The sequence below is a fragment of the Sciurus carolinensis genome, chromosome 14 (genome assembly GCF_902686445.1).
Source record: "Sciurus carolinensis chromosome 14, mSciCar1.2, whole genome shotgun sequence".
Lineage (NCBI taxonomy): Eukaryota > Metazoa > Chordata > Mammalia > Rodentia > Sciuridae > Sciurus > Sciurus carolinensis.
The window spans coordinates 38058567-38080673 of record NC_062226.1 but is presented as its reverse complement, the minus strand read 5'-3'; the positions used below and the strand labels follow the sequence as shown (position 1 = coordinate 38080673).

The 22107-nt window shown below is 51.6% G+C and overlaps 1 protein-coding gene across 3 annotated transcripts in view; it reads right to left on the bottom strand.

Moving 5' to 3' along the window:
- Positions 1–7930: 7930 nt before the first annotated feature.
- Positions 7931–22107, bottom strand: part of Cntfr (ciliary neurotrophic factor receptor) — a 37508-nt gene continuing 23331 nt past the window's right edge. For all 3 annotated transcript variants that reach the window (XM_047525666.1, XM_047525665.1, XM_047525668.1), the window contains 7 exons: positions 20910–21143; positions 14319–14436; positions 13989–14155; positions 12631–12794; positions 9179–9359; positions 8626–8794; positions 7931–8532 (listed from right to left, as the gene is read on the bottom strand). In XM_047525666.1, the coding sequence (XP_047381622.1) occupies position 8532; positions 8626–8794; positions 9179–9359; positions 12631–12794; positions 13989–14155; positions 14319–14436; positions 20910–21143 (1034 nt within the window). In that variant the 3' untranslated portion in view covers positions 7931–8531. The remainder of the gene's footprint in view (positions 8533–8625; positions 8795–9178; positions 9360–12630; positions 12795–13988; positions 14156–14318; positions 14437–20909; positions 21144–22107) is intronic.

Here is a 22107-nt window from a genome sequence, read left to right as displayed (position 1 = left end):
TGCTGCAATGAGGGACACACATCCCACCTCTGAGAAGCAGTGGAAGGTAGGAGGTGTCAGGGAAATTTGAATCAAATGTTGAATAAATAGGAGCTGGCTGGATGAAAGAGATGGATTAGGAGGTCAACTTGGGTCAAGGAAAAAGCACATTGGAAGGTATAAATATTAGTTTCCTGTTGCTGCTGTAACAAATTACTATGAACCTAATGGCTTCAAACAACACAGATTTATCCTCTTATAGTCTGAAAGTCAGAGGTCTGAAATCCATTTCAGTGGGTTAAAGTCAAGGTGTTGGCAATTCTGTTTCTTTCTGTAGGCTTTGAGAAGAGAATCTTTCCTGCCTTTTCAGCTTCTAGAAGCTTCTAACTGCCTGTACACCTTGGCTTATGGACCACCTCTCTATCTTCAAAGCACACCATCCCAAACTCTGCTTTCACCATCCCAGCGCCTTCTGTGACACCTCTCCCTTCTTCCTATCAGAACCATTTTGATAAGATCAGGCCTACCCAGATAACCTAGGATAATCTTCCATCTCAATACCCTTAATTTGATCACATCTGTAAAAGTTCCTTTTGCCATATAAGGTAATATTTCCAGGTTCTGGGAATTAGAACATGGATATAATGAATACAGCCTACCATGGCAGGGGGCATGTTATTTCACAAACTTCCAAATGTCCTTTAATGTAAATTTTGTTATCCCCAGATTGAAGATAAGGAATCTGAGGCTTGCAGAGATTAAGTGATTTGCCTTAGCCCTAGATGGAAAAATGGATAAACATTGTAAAAATAGACTGAAGAAAGATACATGCTTATTATTAATAAGTTATCTATAAGTCATACAAAAGAATACAAAGAAAAATGCAATGAATCACCCAGAAATGATTAGTGTTACATTTAGTAAGCATATTACACATATAAGGAATCATTGAGACAGAGACAGGTGTAGAGAGAGATCCAGTAAAGTTAAAAAATATCTAGGAATAGGATTATTCTTATAGTCCTAACAGGACATAGAGGCTATTTTTATTTAACCAAAAGTAGAAAATGTGCTTTTACTTGAATTTAATAGAGGAAAAGAAACTGAAGATGAAAGAATAGCTGAACTTAAACTAAGTATTACTTCACCTCAAAAAACAGTCATTTTTAAAAGATCTCTCTTGAGTTTAGAAAAATGATTTTGATTAAGAGGTTGGAGTAGGATTTTTACTATTATGTTTCAAATTTATACACTATTAATTGACTCTGTATTATGAAAGAAAATGTGATTAATACTCTGCCCTCCTTTCCACCCCTCTCCATTCCAGATTATGTTGCCAATGTTGTTTTAACTCTATTGGGATTTATAATATTTACATTCTGTTCTGCAACTAAAATTCCCACAGTTTAATCTTAACCAAAATGGAATTAATGTCACCACCAGTACTATTACCATGCATCTCTCTTCCTCAGCTCCTGGTTTTGATTAATCTTTTGGCTGACTGGATTTTGTCATTGAATAGTTTTTTCTTTTTCTTTTCTGTTAGTATTATCTTTTTATTTTTATTTTTTGAGGAACTAGGAATGGAACCCAGAGCTTTGCACATGCTAGGCAAGGCCTCTACCACTGAGCTACATTCCCAGACCTTTATATTTTCATTTCAAGACAGGTCTCACTAAGTTGCCCAGGCTGGCCTTGAACTTCCAATTCTCCTGCCTCAACCTCCCTGGTAGCTGGAATCACAGGCACACAAGACATTGCTTCATTATCTTAGTGTATCAAATGCTACCTTGGAGAACTTTGACAGATTGAATTTCCTTCCCTTGTAAATTACTTGTTTTTTCTGCCTAGGTGCCTGAAGTATACTTACTTTATCCTCAAAGTTTGGTAACGAAATCAATGTCTTAAGGTCAGTTATCCTATATGAATTTTTCTGATATTTTGCATGTGTCTTTTCAAGTTATTTAGTTTTTCCTTCATTCAAGGGGAATTTCTCCTGTATTTCATACCTTAATATCTTTTTGTGTTCCATTTTTGGAACCAGCACATTAGGGCTGCTAACAGTTATATGGTAGCTTGTCTTTGTCCTATTATCTTCTCTCTAATTGGTTTAATATCTTTATCTTTCCCCACTACATTTATTCTCAATATCTTAAACCTTTCCTACACATTACCTTGATTTTTAGACTTATCTATTCTGTTTTGCTGTATCTAATTTGTTGTATCTGTAATATTATTTGGGGCCTCTATTATTTTCCCTGAGTTCTCTAATCTCTGCGTCCATCTCATTCTGTTGTTTTATCACCTTGTCCTTGGGTTCTCTGTCCTATTGATTTCATACATTAATAAGAACTTCTATGACAGGAAGGACTTGCAAGAAATCTGCTTTTATTCCTTCAATTGCATTTTCTTCTAGATTGGGTTCTTCATCTATTTTTTGCATTGTTTTCCTGGCTCCCTTCCTTCTCTCCCTCCCTTCCTACCCTTCCTTTTTCCTTCCTTCCTGCCTGTATTTTGGCAATGATCTTTGTGTCGAAAGGCCATTCCATTTCCTTTCTTTCTTTTTTTTTTTTTTTTTTGGTACTGGGATTGGACCCAGGGGCACTCTACTACTGAGCTATATTCCCAGCCCCCTTTTTAAATTTTGTTTTAAAAGTTTTTAAAAAAATTTTTTTCCTCAACCCTTTTTTAAAAAATATTATTTTTGAGACAGAATCTCACTAAGTTGTCTAGGTTGACCTTGAACTTGCTATCCTCCTGCCTCAGTCTCCCAAGCAGCTGGGATTATAGGTGTGCACCAGTGTGTCTATCTTTCTTCTTTTATTTGTCATGTTTTATGTTTGTCAGACCTTTGTTTAGTCCCTTGCCATCTTTTCCTGACAAGTTTGTCTTTCCTTAGAAGCTAACTATTGATTTTTCTTTTCTTTCTTTTGTTGTTGTTTTGCAGTGCTGGAAATAGACCCAGGGCTTTGCGTATCATAGGCAAGAGTTCTACCAACTAAGCTATACCCTCAGTGTGGCTGTAGCTTTCAAACCCACCCCAATTCTATGGCCTGAGGGTGACTCGACTGGGGCTCCTGCTGACCTTGAGTACAGTCTTTCCTCTGAGACTGTGTCAGATGTCATGTTCCACCTGGGGGGTGAGGCATATCCCATTCCCATAGGCTTGTCCCTTCCCCACAATCTCAGACCCATACCCTGAAGGATGCCAAGTGCTTGCCTCTGCTGAAGTCTCATGGATGAACATGGGGGCTTCTGTGCGAAAGTTGTTTTCCCCCAAATGTTTCTAAGTCTATCTAGTCACCTCCACTAGTGAGAATTCCTGCTGTCTTATCGTCTTACCTTTTCTCAGTGTTACCTTTTGGAATGAGTATGCCACTCACTTATTATACCAGAATCTTCTGTTACTTTCTTTAGCTATCCTATTTAAATGGATTTGGTTTGCTGCAGCATTTTTTTTTTCATTTTATTAGTGGAGGAAAGTTCTGTGACAGTTTTGCCTTTATTGTCCTATCTCAGAAGTCTCCACCCTTGCCTTGTCTATAATTCTTCCCTGAGACCCGCCCCCCCATTCCTCTGGGAAAGACTCTGGCAGTCCCAGCCCCCAGTATTTTCATATCTCTGGGATGAGACAAAGGCCGTCAGGACTAAACCTTAGCGTATAGTGGGTGTTTAATCCATGGTAGAGAGGGGATGAACAGGGAGTATTTCATGGAAGTTATGTCAAAGGGACCTCAGATGCTTCACACAAGGGCCTCCTGGGTAGAAGCACATCATGAACCAAGGAAGTAGGAGAGTACTGCAACAATTTCTAGGGAGCAGGGGGATCCCAGATGAAGCAGTAGAGAAGCAAGAGGTGTCAGGCAGAAAGAAGCCCACAGGCAGGTACGGGAGCTGCCTGCCCTGTGTGTGACTAGAGCACTTAGCTCTTGTGTCTGGAATCTCAGGGAAACCTCTAGAGGGCAGGGACAAGGTGCAAGCAGGGAAGTCTGATTCTGTCTCTCCTCCCATCCTCACCCTTTCTCAGTGAACCTTCTTTGAGTCCTCTACTCCCACTACCTCCTTGTGTGGGTGAGTCCCACCATGCTCCTACTGTCTTCCCCATAGCTACAGGGAAGGCCTTGGCCATGGCCACACCAGGCATTGTCCATTACAAGCCTTGCAAAAACATAAACATGGTGTACGGTCACACACCCTCTCCACAATTTGCACACAGAGTGACAGATGCTATTGTGGACATCCTTTGTATACAGTCCCACTTTGTCTAGTTCCCTCTCTGGGGCCATTGTCTCTGAATAGCTTGAAAACTTGCCCTGCCCCCTGGTGGTCACTCCCCAAGCCGCTGCCCTTCTGGAAGGACTCTATTCCACCTCCTTGGCCTGGGCCCTACCCAAACTTCTGGCCAACAGCTTCTCCCCCAAAATGACCTGCCAGACCAGACTGCCCACGGTGTAGTCAACAAGGCCTTCTCAGATAGGGTGACCAACTGTCCCACTATGCCTGGGGTGGGTTTCCCAAGACATGAGATCTTCAGTGCTAAAACTGGGAAAATTCCAGGCAAACTAGGACCAGGTGGAGATCCTATTCCTTAGACACATCTTCCTTCCGACGAGTCTTCCTTCAGATTGAACCCATCAGACCTACCTCCTCAGACTGACCCTTTCAAACAAGAGCTCTTCAGACTGGGCCTCAGACCTACTCCCCTCCAGATTAGCTTCCTCACCATCAGAGTGGTGCTGTCAAATGAGGTCCTTCCCACCTCTCTCCTCGGATCTCCTTTCTCTTCCCTCCTCTAAGGAGAGGTAAGAGTGGGAGGAATCATGCTCCAATTCTTCCTGTCCCCAGGGCTCTAGCCTTGCATTCTCAGACAGGTGGCACCTTCTGAGGGTTCCAAGGTTCTGGGTTGTGAGCAGAGTGGACACATGGGCCTCAGGACATGAACACATTCAGGTTCAAGATGCACAGCTGGGATTTGGAGCCATGGCTTCTGTTCTCCCCATGTGAGAAAGAACTTTCTCAGAGTCCTGACCTATAGAGGTACTCAGCTCCCCTGCTCTGGGGAGTTCTCAGGGCCAGACCCTTCCCAGGAAGGGGTCCTGTCTAGTGGTTCCCTCTTTCATAGGTGGTTGCCAAGATGCAGATGTGGAATTTCTATGCTGATAGCCACCAGCCTGGAAGCAGGAATGAAGGGCAGGCAGCTGGCCGAGAGGGGGCAGCAGAATCCAGGACAGCCCCTGGCTCAGGCCAAAGAGGAGCAGCAGCCACCGGCTGGGGTCTGACCAGGGTGGGAACACACAGTGGGAGGCAAAGAACTTAATGAATGATGGAATAGGGGGAAGAGATGGAGATGGGGATGGAGATACAGAGACAGAGAGATACAGAGACACAGAGATGAGGTTGAAAATACCTGAAGAGAGATAGAAAACAGAGATATGTATAGAGATGAGAGAGATTGAGAGAGAACAGAGACAGAGACAGAAAAAGGGAAGGTTGACAGAGACTAGAAAGAAAAATACAAAGGATGGAGACAGAGAAAGAGGGAGAGGAGACTGGAGAAGAGACAAAAGAAAGAGACATATTGAGAGACAGATATGGGTAACATAGGAAGATAGGTATATTCAGAGAGAGAAATGGGACAAAAAGAGACAAAGATGAAAATGGGTTCAGCAAGAAGAGTGAAGGAGAGGGGTCTAGAGTGGTAAGAATGGAACAGAGCTATGCTGGGCAGAGATCAGGTGACCAGGGGCTCACAGAACATGATACAGAAGTGGGGTCCTCAACCCCAGTGTACCTTTTGGGGGATCAAATAGAACTAGTGCACTGGAAGACTGGGCCGCTGACCCACTGCGCACACTGGCTCTGGGACCCAACCTTTCCCCACTCTTGCCCCTCAGTAGTGTTTTAATTCTCTACGTTCTGTTTTCACTCCAAGAGCTGATGTCTATACTTACCCCATCTCCCCAGAACAAGCGTAGGAAAGAGATGTGAAGGACAATACTCAAGGGAGATAGCAGCAGACAACAGCCAAGACCCTCCAAGGTCAACAGCCTTTGTGAAGTTGAAGGGCCAGGACTTGCAAGGAGGGGTGACCACAGGGGCAAGGACACTGCCCTTCCAGCCACCTGGAGCTGGGGACAGGGCTGGGTCTCTCTTAGCACTGGGGACAGGGAGATACCCCTGTTCTCCCCTCCATTGGCCTCCAAATCTCCAGCAGGCCCCTTCCCCTCTTCCTGCCCCCTCTTCTCCAGACCCCACATAATTGCTTTCCCATGTTGCTAATGGAGGCCAGATTGCTGGTGCCCAAGCCCTGGGTGGGTGGTGGGTGAGTTAGGGCTGACCAAGGCTCTCAAGGCAGGATGGCCACACAGGCCAGAGACCCTCTGACTTCAATCCAGCCACCCCAAGGATAGAGAAGGATGGAGTTCGAACACATCCCAGGAACGCAATGTCCTTGGCAAGAGAGTTGGCAACCCCTTGCTCTGTCTACCCCTGCTGGACCTGGAGTACAGATTCCAGCCTGAACCATGCCTCACAGGACCCAAACAGACAGAACTGGGGATTAGGGCAGAGGCAGGTGCGCAGCCTCTTTGCAGGATATCCATCCTGGGAGCCTCTTCCTGTGAACCAAAAGACACGCACTCTCACAGCTGGGGCTGTTCAGCTTGAAAAGCCACAGGCCTCCTTGACGCCAGGCTTTGCTTCCCACGAGCCTCCCACCTGGAATACCCTCTCTCCTCTGGCCTGGAGGAGAGCCAGCCACCTTGGCTCTGCAGCCCCTTCACCTGGGCCCCACTCAGGGCAGGTGCCTTGTCCAGACCTGACTTGTCAGTACTCTAGGCACTGTGCATGTCCCTCCTGAGGCATGGGCCCAGGTGGGCCTGGTAAGACCAGTGAGGAGTGTTCACCTTCTGAGCCTGATATGACAAGAAGGGTTTGATTTGGGGAACTGTGGGGGTTGTACTGGCATCAGGGGAATAGTGGAGGAGCAGTGCCCAGCAACTGCTATAGGGAGTGTGCATTAGGGTGGACATGTCTGTGTACAGGTCAGTGTGTCCGTGGCTTTGACTCTACCTCACTTCTCCCTTCAGGCACCCAGAGCAAGGCTAAGTCTGGCTCTTCAGGCTTGGACTCTGGCCTACCTCTTCACCCCACTCCCAGGTCAGAGGGTCTGTCAATTTGGCCCAGCCTGGGGCATTCTCAGCTAAAGGAGCCTGGGTAAGGTGTCTTCTAGGAGGGGGGTTGGACCTGAGCAGGCCTGGGGCAGCCAGAGAGACCTTGGACCCCAGGGTGTGGAGCTGAACTAATGACTGGCCATACTGTGAACCAAAACCCTGCACCTCTCCAAGTCTACATGGAGTCCTGACTGTAATTTAACTCTGGGGGTCAACCCTGTACCCCATAATTCCAGACCTGAAGCACAGGTCCAATGCCTAGTCATACTCCAAGCAGCCTCCTCCAGGGCGTCCTCCCTGCCTGGCCAGGCCAAGGACACTGCTCTGAGCCTGGCCAAACTCCAGGCCTGACCTGCTGGCACTCCTGTGCTTTCTCCCAAATGGCAGAGGTGAGGCATGTGTGCCTGCCTCCTCACCTTCTTCCATCAATGCTTGGGCACTCCTGGAAGGCAGCTCTGGAGATGTCCGTTGATACCTCAGCAGCTTTTAGGATTGACAGATAATCCCATGTGGGACTAGGTCCCACCAGGACCCCTCATTTTCTACAAATTTGCCCCTGGCTGCAAACCTCAGGGAAGCCCAACTCCTCAAGAGAATACTGTTCCCAGGTACATCTGCCTGAGAGCTGAACTATCTCTCCCCATCTTCCCCAACCGTGGTCTCTTTCCACCTCCAGGACTGCAAAAGGTGGGGTCCTTAGAAGAGGAGTACCCTCCCAAAGTGGCTCTGTTCCAAGGACTCATGAAATGGTGACGTTTAATGAGAACCCCCCCGCCCTCCCACCCCTGTATATACATCTATAAAAAATTCAAATACAGCAAGTTACCATTGAGTCAGACTAGAAGGGACTGACAGGGCATTAAATACTGTGGGGTACGACAGGGTCAGGGGAGGGTCATACAAAACAGGGCAGAGGTGGGGATACTGAAAAGTGTGGGCACTGGGGGGAGGGGGATGGCTGGGCCCCCCCAGCATCAGGAGCTTATAATCTGATGGTGGCAACAGAGACCCTGGGACAGACAGGAGGCTGGGGCAGGAGGAGGAATTGTGGGTGTGAGGGGCTCCCCTCAGGCCCCCCAAGGGCTCCTGGGAGTCGCTGGCGTTGGAGAGTCCAGCCCGAGGGGCAGGTGAGGGGAGGGTCTTTGGTGGGTGGGTTAGCTGCATGGTCCTTCTCCCTTGAAGGTGGGAGGAGGGCCAGCTTGGTGTGGTGGGGCTAGGGGATGGCAGGCCCGGGCCTGCCGGGGTCTCTACAAATTGTATCTGAAGAGAATGCAAAAGGTCCTCCTGCCCGTGTGCAAAATAGAAACCGGGGTCTGCAGGCTCAGCTCCGGCCTCCTGCTCCTCTGCAGTGCTCTGGCATGTCCTCATGGGATGCCGGGCTCTGGGGAGACAGGGCAGGGGGCTGTGAGGAATGAGGCTAGAGTCGGGGGATCCCCTCAGGCTCCCCTCTCCCGCCCAGCCTCACTCAACCTACCAGATCAGGAGACTGTTGGCAGTGGCGGCAGCGGCAGCCAGGGCCAGAGTGAGAGGGACACTGATCAAGAAAGGTACCGAGGGTCCTCCGCCGCTGCCCAGCTCTCCAGGGTCACAGATCTTCGTGGTGGGCGGGGGTGCCAGTGAGCTGGTAGTGCTGGTCGTGGTCTCTGGGGAGCATGGGGGAAACTCAGGGCAGAGCCAGGGCTGGGGTCTCACCCAGAGCTGCTTCTTACATCAGACTGGTGCTGCTTCCCTCCTAAAATGACTCCTGGCTCATCTCTCAAAGGGCCTTGCCCATCAGGCAGATCCTGCTTCTAAGGCTCATAAGTGACCCTTCCACCCAATAATCCCTACCAAGGACGTCTAGATAGCAAGGAACCAGGGAACCAGGAAGGCAGGGATTGGACAGACAGGAGTGTGGCAGCCACAGCCAGTGTGTAGACCCTTGGAGCAGAGGCTCCCAGTCCTGGGAGGAGTTGGAGGGAGGACAGGGCCAAGCCACAGAATAGGCCGGCAGACAACCTGGATGCAGGGACAGAGAGTGGGCTCACCCGGGGCCTGGGCCTCGGTGGTGAGGTGTCGTGGTTCCTCAGTCCAGGGGGTGGCATGAGCAGCCACGCTCCAGTCACTCCATGTCCCAATCTCATTGTCCTTGGCTGCCACCTGGATGATGTACTCCTTCCCAGCGTAGGCATCTGTGATGGTATGTGCTGTGCCGTCAGACAGCTCCACCTGCAGCCAGACCATGGGACTGGGGTTAAGGACACCTCTGGGGATCAGGAGAGTGAGGCACCCCCCCCAGAGAAAGGGAAGACACTTTTGGGAAGAAGGGAGTGAAGACAACTGTAGAGGGAGTGAGGGCTTCCCTGGGTGAGAAGGGAGACACTGAGAATATTCCTGCAAGAGAGTGAAGCTAACTCAGAGGAAAAGGATGGAAGTCATTCCTGCCTCGAGGGAAACTAGAACTCCAAGGAACAAGGACCACACTGGTCAGGGCTACGATGCTGCTGTTATCCGAGCTCTCTCACAACCCCCAGCCCAAATCCTGACCACAGTCCCAGCCTGGGGGTGACAGGAATAATGAAGGGGCTCCCTGACAAAGAAGCAGTCAAAGCAGAGGGTCACAGACACTGACACTGGAGCCAGCCTGCCTGAGTTCACATTTCCACTCCATCCCTTACTAGATAGGTGACCAAGTACTTTAGCTTTCATGGGGTTTGATGTCTTCATCTGTAAAGCAGTGTTGGTGACAGAATCTCTCTCTTAGGGTTATAATGAGGACTACACCATGTGGAAAGCACCAAGTAAGACTTCAGCTGAACTGTCACCATGGGTTCAGAGCCCAGGTGCCCAGTGCACCTACCAGCCCAGTCCTAGCTGGGCTTTTCCTGCAGGAAGACCTCAGGATGGGTATTATCCTGCCTGAGGCAAAAGGAGGTGGGAACAGCCCCTGGGGTGGCAGGACAGCTGCTCTGTTTCCTCTTGGAGGCATCACTTCCCCACCCCCCCCACTGGCTGGCCCCATCCTGCTAGTCTCCCCCCCGCCCCCCCAAATCCTCCAGCCTGGCCTGGTCTGCCCCTCCCAGGCCCAGGCTGGGCTCTGGTTCATCTCAGCGGCACCCGCTGCCTCATTAAGCCGCCTCGTAAACAGGGGCAGCCGGCAGGGGCGGAGAAGGGGGCTGCTCTGGGCCATGTCTGGCTTCAGGGCTCTTTTGGTCCCTGTTCCAATCCTTCCCCAAGAAAATTGGGGTCTAGGCTACCTGACCTGACAGGCTGTGAGTACATGCATGTGTGTGTATATGTGCATTTATGTCCGTGCAGTTCAGGTCAAGTGGACTAAGAAGCCCCTCCAATACCTGCTGAGCCTGTGGTACCAAGTGGGAGGCCAGGGTCAAGGTCAGGGACACACTGAGAGACAGTATGCTCAGTAAATCCTACTCCAGTCCTGGAAGATGAGTGGGCCCCAAAGACCCTCCTTTCCTGGTGCTAGAGCCCTAGTTCCATCTTTGCCACCCCAGTCTCCTGCTCTGCAAAGATCCCCTCTGGCTGAGTAGCCCCAGCTCCCTCAGCCCTTTCTCCCTCCTGCCAGGCCTGCAGACCTCCACATTCATCTTTCCCCAAAGACAAAAGATAGAGCCAAGGAGAACAGATGAAATTGCCACCTCATTGATGGGCTCATGGCACCATACTGCTAGGATATGGCCCAGGAACCCAACAATGTCCTGGCAGCCACATCTCCTAGGCCTGGACCCTTCATGCTAGGTGGTCGCTGATCCCTTAATCTACTCCCTTGAGAGAAAGGTTCCTCAGCTGACAGGAATTCCATAGTCATAGGCATCCATGTTGCTTTAGAGTCCCCCATCTGGTCAGCTGCAGCAGATGTCCAACATGCCCCCAGGCCTCCTAGCTGAGTTAGGGCCAAAGCAGGTGATGCAAGGCACCTAGGCTAGGTCCCCCTGCCTCCCGCTTGTCCGTGCTGAGAGAGCCCCTGCCAGACCTTCTGGTGCCTATTCTTTTGCAATTCCTGGTCTGTATTTTCTTCCTGAAAAATCCAAGGGATGTTTTTCTCTGCTCTTTCCTTCACCCCCCTCCCTGCCATACACCTGCCTCTAAGATCAAGGATTAGAGAAAGTAGATCTGTTCAGAGCAAAACTCAAGTTGAAAAGAGTCATAAATCTAACCAACCCCAATACCTATGAGACATGGAACAGAGCTAGGATGTGCTATGGGCCACATGTGTTCACATCATGAATCCTCTACACCTTGTTCTGTCCACATCAGGGTGGAGGCCAATTCTGCCCATGGTGCAGGTCAATGCATGGTCTTCGCATGTTAGTCCTATGCATGTCTGGGAGCATGGTTCCTTCTGGGAGGCACGTGTGTGCATACGTGTTCTCGTGTGTGTGGTGGGCAGCATGCCAGGTTCACTGCAAGGCGTGTGCGCTGCGACGCGCAGGGCTGCTGCCTGTAGCTCGTTAGCGGGGGAGGGGGGCTTGTGAAACTAGACCCTGGTTATTAGCAATGCATTAGGCGCGGGCAGCTGGCCAGGCGGGAGGGACTCCGGACTCTGTCAGGGAACACATGAGCGTGTGAGCAGCCTTTGTGGGGGCCAGGCCCGCAACCAGGACAGGCACCCAGGAATCGAATTACGTACTTTAAAGGCCAGACAGGAGTGAGGTATAAGGAGATGGAGATGGAGCCTGGTGGATAAAGAGGGATTCAGGCTGACCCCCAGGAGCAGCCTGGACTGCCCTATGGAGCACTCTCCTTCCCCAGTCTCAGCCCACAGACCTCAAGGGTCACAGCACTCACAGCCCAATGGGCCCTGGGCTCTCAACATAAGAGCACCCCCAAGGGGTGCCCCTAAACCCTGGTTGCTCCCCAAAGCTCTCCATCATAGCTTGATTAGTATCCAGACCACAGCCTGACCACATACTGTACCTTGTCCACTGATGTTTCCCAGTCTAAGCCACCAACTGACCTATAACCTTAAGCTGACCTCTCAGCTAGATCTGACTTAGAAGCCGTGATGATAGTCATGGCCTAATCTCATTCCCTGAATCAAGTTTGACCCCAGTGCCCATCTGACACTGACCACTAGAGCCCACCTGTGAATTCCTTGAGGACAAAGATCACTGTGCTGCTTGGGTCCAGCACAGACCCAGAGCCTGAACCAGAGTATAAAAAGAGAGATACCTGGTCAGGGCTGACAACCAGAGGTAAGAAGAAAGTCTCCCTTTTAGCACGTCTCTGCACTATCCCAGAGAGCCCACAGACAGATGTGTTCTCACCAGCTCTAATGTAGGTCACTGGAAACCCCTGAGGACACCTCCCTTAACCCCATCCATTCTCCCAGGCCCACTTGGTCCCTTTTTCCCCAGAAAGCCTCTCTGACTATTAGCAGGACCCCTGCTGGAGCTGCTACCACCTGGGATATGGGTGCCTCTCAAGTCACACGGTTCCAATTCAGGCACCCAGGACCTGGGCAGGGCAGGACACTCACATGCTGCCACTGGTCCAGGATGAGGGGCCGGTAGCGCAAAAAGAACTTCAGAGGAAAGGAATCAGGGTCAGGCCAGGTTGAGGGGGTCTGCCATGTCACCTCCAGCCGACGAGGGTTGCTGGGCACTGGCCGGGCTACCACATTTTCTGGAGGGTCAGGCTTCACTGTTTAAGAGACAGAGATTCGTTAGTGGCCCGATCTCTGAGAACTAGACCACGTTGTCATCCCCAGGCAACATGTCAACCTTCTCTATTGCCTGCCATTATCATCATCATGGTCACCATCCCTCCCTTCTATTGTCAGTTCTGACAATCACTATTGACAACCATCTCATTACTTCTACCTCTTACATCCCCATCATCACCACTGACTGTCACTACAGGCAGGGTCACCAGTTCTTGATATCAGCATCCCAAATTTCATCCCATCATGTCAACCCTATCCTCATGCTGACCGGCTTTCCAATAATGAAGCCTACACGATGCCTCAGCTATGGTCACTGTGACCCCCATCGCCACCTGGGTCAGTGTGATGCCAGTGCATCACACACACCCCTAGGCCTGGTTTTCCCTCAGTTTTTCCAGTTATAAACTAAGACATGCCTCCCTTGGATGAGTCTGGGTTTGAAGCTGCTCTGTGAGTCAAGGTTAAAAGATAGTCCACATGCCTGGGTTAGAAGTAGGTTGGAGATCTGATGGGAGCATCTAAGGGTCCAGTTCATGGAGAAATAGTCTGGTTGGGGATCCAGTCATGGGAGGTGGGCAGGGAAGGCAGGGGCAGGCAGAGCGTCTGGTGGAGATCTGATGGAGCAGAGGAAGGCAGAGAGTCTGCCTGGAATGGGGAAGGGACCAGCAGAGGGTCTGGCTGGATGGGGTAGGAGACTGCCTGGAATTGGGCAGGGGCAGGCAGAGGGTCTGGCTTGGATGGGGGGTCGGGGAGAGGGCGATATCTGTCCCAGTCCTGTCTCCTGTTCTGACACCTCATTCATCACAGGCCGTAAGGAAGCCATTAGCATGGTGGGGTGGGGGGAGGATGGAGGCTGCAGCTGTGCAAGGGTCTGGCCCCGCCTGCCCGCCTCCCCCTGCTGCATGCTCTGGGAGCCAGAGAGTCAACAGAAAGAGCTGCTGGAGAGGTCTCTTGGCCCTGCAGGTAAAGGACATTCACAGGTGTGAATATGCCATGCACATGTGTGTACATGTATATACATACCACATATACCTGTCACAGGCATGTCCATGGACATGTGCACATTTGTGAACATCCCCACCAATGCTCATGTACACCTCTGACACACTTCCACTTACACATTCCCACTAGAGTATACAGAAGGGACCCCCCCCCACCGCCGCCACACGCACCAATGGTGAACTCGTCGAAGGTGATAGCCGTGGCATTGTGACCCAGAGCATTGCTGACACTTATGGTGACCTTGTACTTGATGGTGGAGAACAGGTGCATGTATCGGATGTGGCAGCGGTTCTTGAGGGCTGGGTCCTTCTCACAGACCATAATTTTGGAGCCGTGCCTGGGGAGGGGTGAGGCCCAGGTACTGTTACAAACATCAAGGGTCAGGTGGGGAAAGGCTGGGGGAAGGTCAGGCCCAAAGCTGGACTAGGGTCTGGACTCAGGCATAATGGGGGTGAGGTCAGAGGTCAGGGCTGGAACCCGTCACAGGCGCAGCTACTCACAGCACAGTCACATTGAAGGTGTTGGGGATGTAGGTGGGGGTGGGCAGATGCCAGCTACAGTAGAAGCCCTTGGGGTAAGTGTTGGAGCGGCAGCTGAGCACAGGTTCCCGCGGTGGCACTAGGGGTGAGGACAGGAAGGTCAGGGCATTCCTGGAGCCCCCAGTCCCCTGCACTAGTGTGGGGACAAGTGGGTCCCAGAGCCCCAGTTCTTCCCCCTCACCCCATCATCAATGCCAAAGGTGGGGGGCGGCTGTCAGCGAGGGTCTGAGGCTTCCCAGGCCACAGAGAGCCAGATGTTTAATTAAAGAAAAACAAGGACCGTGTGGAGGAGGCCCCCCCCAACCTGCTCGACGGAGGCAGGAACTGTGGGGAGCAGGGGGTTGTGGGCCTCAGCTCATCAATCACAGGATGGAGGTGATGTCTGGGGGAATCGGCCCCAGTCCACATCTGCCACACTCTGTCCACTCTGAAAGGGACTGAAGAGGGTCTTGAATGCATCCTAGTTGCTGGGGTGATCAGGGTGCATTTCCAGGAGAAGAAACACCCCAGGTTTCCCCTCAGTAGAGACAGAGATAGAGGATAGCCTGGTGGCCACACAAGAGCAGCAGCACTGGGCGGCTGGTCAATTGCATCTCTCTGTGTATGTGTCTGCACATGGGTATGTGTTACATGCATGTTCGTACATGACATGAACGAGTGACCAGTGACATGTAGGAGCATCTAAGTAGATGTGTGAGTGGATGCATGCTTGGCTCTTGGAATGCACATCCATGTAGGAGAGAGTGTACGTGTAGGTAAGTGTCTGTCATAAGGAAGCTGCTGTGTACCTCACCCCAGCCCCCGAATCCTCCATCACAAATCCTTTAAGAAGTCCATGACATGGTCAGCAGCTGCCTTCACTCTGGAACAGGAAGGCCCAGAGAGGGGTTGAGACCTGCTTGGGGGTCACATGCAAGTCAGTGTTGGGAATTAACCCCAGAATGAAGATATTCACCTACATGACCACACTTGGGAAGTCCTTTCTGCTATCTAACCACACTTTTTGCTGCTGTCAGCACTTAGCCCGGCTGTCCTACCCTCAGGCATTGGGCAAGGCGTGAGGACAGGCAGCTCAGGTTCCTGGAAGGAGGCAGCTTCTGTGACCTGACCCAGGCAAGGAATGTCTGTCTGTGGCTCCAGGGACACTGACACCTCCCTTCTGTGCCTCCCCCCACACCGCCCCCTGCCTGACAGGTGGACAGGAAGTGGGAGGGGGGCAGCTCACTAAGCCAGGGACAGTTAAGGGGAGTGCATGTCTATGCTTATAGAGTGGCCATGGTGAAGACCAGGGAACCATGGGCTTCAATCCATAGTGTATGCAGAATTTTGAGTGACTCTGATTGCCAGCACACAACCAGTGTGTCCACTGTGAAGCTGTAGAGGGGGTCCTGGGTACCACCCCCAGGGCCCAGATCTGGCTTTGCAGCAGCAGAGATGAAAAGGCAGAGGGACAGGAGAGCTTCAGTGCAGCAGGTGGAGCAGCGATGCTGGGGGTTGAGGCCGATTCCTTCCTCAGGCCTGCAGGTGAGAGCCAGGCACCGGCTGGGACCCCTCAAGGGCCAGCCTGCGTTCTGTCCACCACTGTCCACCTCCCCTGGGAAGACTTCTTGGCCCTGTGTCTGTTTCATGTTCATCCTGTGTACCTTTAATGTCCCTTCCTTCCCTATCTGCCCACAGTCAAGAGTTCTGCAAGGGGGTGGAGTGGGGGGCGGCCAAGGACACAGGAAGTTGCCTTCTGGGGGCCTGTGGGCCAGGCCAGAGTTGGCAGCCACCCCAGGAGGAAAGGACATTCTGAGGTCGGCTGAGAAGCCTCCACTCCTGCCTCCTGCCACCACCCCCCCTCACTCCAGCTTCAAAGGAGAAGGGCGCTGGGGGTGGGGTGGGGGGGAAGCCTGCAGAGTCAGCTCCCTGCTGCCTGGGACTCTGGAGGGCAGGGCAGGGCAGAACACTGAACTCACAGTCCCCCTACCCCGGCTAGCCTCCCCGCTGATCAGGTCTCCTTCAATCCCCTGACTGTCCTCCTGGCTCAGGTCTGGCTCCCCTTCAACCCTCCCCGAAAACCAATTCCTCTCTCTGACTGGGCAGGTCACAGGGGGCTGGGGGCCTGGCAGGGGCTTTGTCTGTCATCTGGCTACTCCTGCCTGGCCCTGGGCCCTGAGCAAGAAAGGGCTTGGGTTTCCTGACAGGGACCAGGTTTCTCAGAGGGAAAAGGAGGAAAGAAAAACAAAGAAAAGGAAGAAAAGGAGTGACTTGCTGCAGCTGGAGCCCAGCTGAGGGGCCGGGTGGGTGGAGATGGGGGTGCTGCGAGAGACCAAGTGTAAGGCTGTGGGACAGTGTGGGATCGGGAGGCCTGCTGTGTGTTGTGAGTTGGAGGAAAAGTTATTTTCTTTAAGACACTATGATTGTGAGGCGCCGTGTAACTCTGAGACTTTGTATGAGACTGAGCAGTCCGTAAGACTGGAGGCTGTGTGGGGCCGGATGGCTGTTTCGGGTGACCCAGGGGGAGGCTGTTCGACTGGAGATTGTCTATATGTGTGAGGCTGTGAGGCTGAGGTCCACTGTTAGAGTGTCAATGTGCCATTGTAGTCCAAAAGACAGTGACAGTACACTACACATAAGACATTAGATATGTGATAGAGCTTAAGCCTGAGTGTATTTTTCAAACTGTGGGTGTGGGAAGATGCCCCAAATTCCCAGTGTGTCCACACATGTGAGCTGGACACGGGGAGAGCATGTCAAAGGGAGTGTGTAAGCAAAAGCTCGTATGCACGTCACACTCCGGGCGTGCAGGCATGCTCCTAGATGCCCAGACATCCTGAGTTTCCCCTTGTGGGGGTTCCTGAGATGCCTAAGTGACTGTGTCAGCTGTGGCAGGGTGTCCCTAAGTCCCATGCGGGGCTGTGTGTGCATGTGCACAGTGCGTGTGCCCCTGCTGGCCCGAGGTTTGTTTGTTTTCCTCCTAATTGGCTTGTTTTTCCATGTCCAGCCCACCAAACCGCATGTTTTTCCTCTCATCTCGCCAGCCCGCCTGGGCTGGAGCCCCCGGCACGCATGAGGCCTGCCCGCCGGCCCAGCAGGAGGAGGGGCAGGCTGCCCACACCCTGGGCCAGGCCGGATCAGGCCAGGGCAGGGTGGGGTGACCCTTTTGCTTCAGCCCTGCCCATGCCACACCCACGCTCCTCCTCCTGCCTGGCATTCAAGGCCATAGCCTGTCTCAACCTTATCTTGTGGCATCCCTTGAGGCACCCCAAGCTCTGGACTGTCAATGCCCCCTCCTGCCTTCCACTCATGATTTCTCCCCAGACATCTTCAACTGCTGCTTTCTCCCTGCTACTCTTTCCCTCCTGGCCAAACAGGAATTGGGGAAAAGAAGTGCTGAACCAGAGGGTCTGGCGTTTCCATTCTAACCACTCTCAAATTTTAAAAAGTTCAAAAACTGGGTAAGGAACTATCTATTTAAAAATTATTTTAATCTCCAGTTTGTTTTAGCTTAAAATCAGAATGATACTGAATCAGCAATGTCCAATAAACAAAAGGATGCTACTGAAAGGAACACTGTTATCCCCTTTCCTAACATGGGGGGTGGAGGGTCCTTTCATCATCCTAGGTAAGAGAGTGCTTAGAGCTATTCTTGAGGATCCACCGGAGGGCAGGAAGGTGGAGCAGGAGAAAGTAGCTCAGGGACTAGCCTGGTTAAGGAATCTTCCAACAGAATATTATTATGATCAGGTTCCTTTGGAAATAGATATAAAAATTTTACATGTTTAGGATAAATATTAAATAAGTTTTGATCGAAATGATCTACAAATCAGGGATAACTTTGTCCTGTTCCGAGAGTTGGCAAAAAGGATAATTTGATATTGAGTAATGCCAAATCCAGTCTCTTGTTACTAATATAAAGTGACTAAGACGATCATGATTTATATCCTCTGTTCCCTGATCAGGTCTTTAGAAGGAAATAAAGCAATGAGAGATAAATACCTGTTATGGATGCTACAGCCAATCTGTGGTCCACCCTACCCTGATGGGTAGGGTCTAGGAAGTAGGGACCACTGTAACTAAATGGTCTGGTTGTGACCAGAGGGTCACAACATGGCAGCTGAGGGCATGACCTATGGGTAAGAACTGTGGACTTTACTTCAAAACCCAATGATCTCTAATGATCTCTTAAAGAAGATCACAGCACCAGTAATGGGGACCCAGGGTCACCAAATCCCAGCCATCACTGCCAGCTTTATCCACCCTGGGGATTTTGGGGACCTGAACTGAGAAGGCAGATGTTTTGATGACTGGTGCTGAGGTAGCCTCATCCTTCTCCCACTGCACTCAGTAAGGGCCTAGGGCTCGGGGGAGGGCTCCACTGCTGACATAGGTGGGGAGGGGATGGGAAGAGTTGTTGGGCTGGCCCTGCATTTCTCAATATAGCCGACAGGGGTAACTCCACTCTTGGCTTGCAACTAAAATGTCTGGTCTGAATGCCATCTCTTCAATTCTAAAAACACGTTTTCATGGGGAAATGTACATCCCCACCAGAGATCCTGAGCAACTCTTCAGCCTAACATATCACTTGGTTTTCTAGAACAGTCTTCTGAAAAAAGGGGCAAAGGCCCGTAAGCATTTTAGGTAGCTTCCAGGGAAGGAAGGAACCATCTTCCAACCACAGGGAGACTCCAGATGGGATGATGCCAGAGGAGTCTGAGTCTTTGGCTCAGGAGAAAAGAAACAGCATTTCCAGAGCATTCCCTTTGCTGGCAGGTACTTCTGGCCCGGGGCTGGGTGCCTGCTCACCTGACCCTTAGTAGTGCTGATAACCTCCTCATTCTGCTTTTCACAAGCGTCTTTTCCAAATCACACTCACTGGGGCTTCCCTCTGCCCCCCTGGGCTCCTGTTTCTCTCCTTTTGTGGCTCGTTTCTCTCTATCAACCCCTTACATGCTGATAGTCTTCAGGACTCAATTTGGGGTCCTTTTCTCACCCCTTAATCTCTCCTTTGGCTGTCTCAGCCCCTTCCAACGCCTTAATGCTGACAACACCTCACCCCCAAATTTCCATTTCTAGCACAGGCCGTTCTCTTGAGCTTGGATCCACTAGCTACCAGCTACCAATTCCCAGGCCCCACCCCGCAAGAGTCCTTACCCAACATATTTGTAGCAGATATCTGTGGAGCTGCGGATCCCTCACCCACACTTCTCACTGCCAACTTCTGCAGTTATCTGCCTAAGAGCTTTCTCTGGCCACCAAGGCCTGCTTTGCCTGCCGGGGCATGAGGCCAAAAGTACTGGGGAATTAAGGCACCTACCTCTCACCCCAGGAGACTTCTTCCACCAATGACGGCAGGAGGGAGTGAACAAACATCCCAGCTCCCTCGCCCCTCAAACAGGACAACTCCGAGGTGTGCGTTCTGCATCTGCACCCAGAGTCCCCTCAGCAGGGCTCCAATCACCAAGAGGTAGCGTTGGAGTGACTCACTCTTTGTATTAACTTCCTTTTTCAGTGTCACTCTCCACATTCCTCTATGGTGTCTCCATCATTTGCCAAATAAACTACTTGCTTATGATTTTTCATCTTGGGATCTGATTCTAGGGAAACCCAAACCCAGGCACTGTTCAAACAGAACACACCCCCTTTTCCTCCCATTTCTCCCTATTGCAGTGATGGTACCTCCAGCTCTCTTACCCACACCCACTCCCTACTCTTCTGCCCTTCCACCTGCAATCCACCATCACTTTCTGGAGGTCCAAATGCCCCCCTCAACTTCCCCAACTCCATGCCCCAGTCCCAGGTCATCATCTCTCTTGCATTTAACTACAGCCTCATTCCTACCCTAGTTTTGCCCCATCCAACCTGCCTCTTTTCACTGTGGGGAAGGATTCTCTAAGAAGGGAATTTAGTCCTCATCACTTTCCAGCTTCCAGGATCTTGATCTGCTTCCCGACCACCCTGCCCCTTAGCTCCTTCCACCACTGACACCAGCACAAGTGGTCTTTTCATGCCCATCCAGGCTCTGAGGCCCATAGTTGTACTCAGCTTTTTGCCAGAAATTATATTTCAATGTCTTTTCCAAATGCTCTGTGTCTCCATGTGCCTCCTATTCCAGGAAGCCTCCCTCCATCCCTGGGGCCTTCAGAGTACTCCTACCTACATCTACATAATCATGTATCCCACTGCCCTCCCTCAGACCCTGGCCAGTTCCAGTGGGAGCAGACACAGTGAGATCACTCCAGGATTCCTCCCAATCCAGGCCTCAGAAGGGTCATTCCTTGCCAGCCTCCCTGTGTCCATTTTATCATAGGGGACAATATTTCAGGATCTCAAAGAACTACATGGGAATGTGACACATGGATGAAAGGTCCAGGGGTCTGGACTCATTAGACAGGGTTAGACATGGTTCAGAGGTCAGAAGAACAGATTAGGATAGGATCAGAGAGCAAGAGTCTGGCTGTGGCCTTCCCTTCTCCCCGCCACCCAACAGGAAGGGGACTTGGTCTGGGCTATAGCTCTGTGCCTCAAGGAAGGTGAGAGGTCAGAAAAGGGGTCAGGGGAAACACTTACAGCCCACATGTAGCAGGACTTGGTGGCGCAGGTGCCAGGAGTCGCGGTGGAAGCAGGCATAGAGGCCACTGTGGCCCAGATCCAAGCCACGGAGTACCAGCTGAGAGCCATTGAGCAGGTCAGGGGCCAGATCTGTTCCATTCACCCGCCACGTCACAGCTGCATCCCAGTTTGCTGTTCCACATGGCAAGGTCACATCTGAGCCCAGGCGCTCATATTGCACATGGGGCGTCTCTGTTGGGGCAGGGCACAGGCAAAATTCACTGGTGACAGCACTGCCCAGCACCCCCAGGTGAATGTGCATAGGTGAGACCCTATGAGGGTGTACAGTTTGAGTCCAGCCATGAGGGTGTGTCTGACCAGGCAAGTGTCTTCTCTGTGGCTGGGCAAGTATGCAGGTATGCTAGCATTTCCAAATGTGTACGCGTGCGCACGCACAGGGGCTGTGAGAGAGAGAGAGGGAGCGCTTGCTGTGTAGTGCTGGGAGGGGTCAGTACTCAGTGAAAATCCAGTTCACTTCCAGTCCCTGGGTCCTCAACAAAGATTTTTCTGACCCTTATCACCCTAACTTCTTGCCACCAACAGGCCCAGCCCCAGAGGTTTCACTCCCAAACTCCTTTCTCTCTCGGTCTCTCACTATCTTAGTTATCCTCCACCCCCATTCTTGTCATTCAGTCCTGTCTCACTTCTGCCTGCCCCGCCCCCAGCTCTGCCCCCTCAGCCACAGGGGCTTTGGGCAGCAGAAGGGAGAATGGGCAGGCGATGAAGTGAACCCTGGGGAACTCCTGGCAGCTGGCAGTTTTGTGAAGCAGGAACTGTTAAGGGGGGCTGGGACAGAGTGAGTCCTCCAACCATTCCTCTCCTGCCCCCAGGAGGGGCCTGTCAGAACCAAAAGCAAACCCCAGCCCTGGCCTCGGCAACCCAGGCGTGATGGACTGAGCCCAGGAGACTGGAGATGGAAGGGTAGAAGGGAGCACCTGTCGAGAGGCAGCGCCAGGTGGGGGAGGCCGTGAGTGGGACAGAAAGTCACAGAAGCAGATCCACAGGCAGCAGCAGAGAGGCAGACATGCAGAGTCAGTGAGATCAGATCGGAATATTAGGATCCCCCACCCCACATTCCTCATCCTGCACCCCCCAAGTCTGGAAGGGCAGATGCTTCCCTCTCCCAGGCCTGATCTGTTGAGTGAGGGTGGGAGGA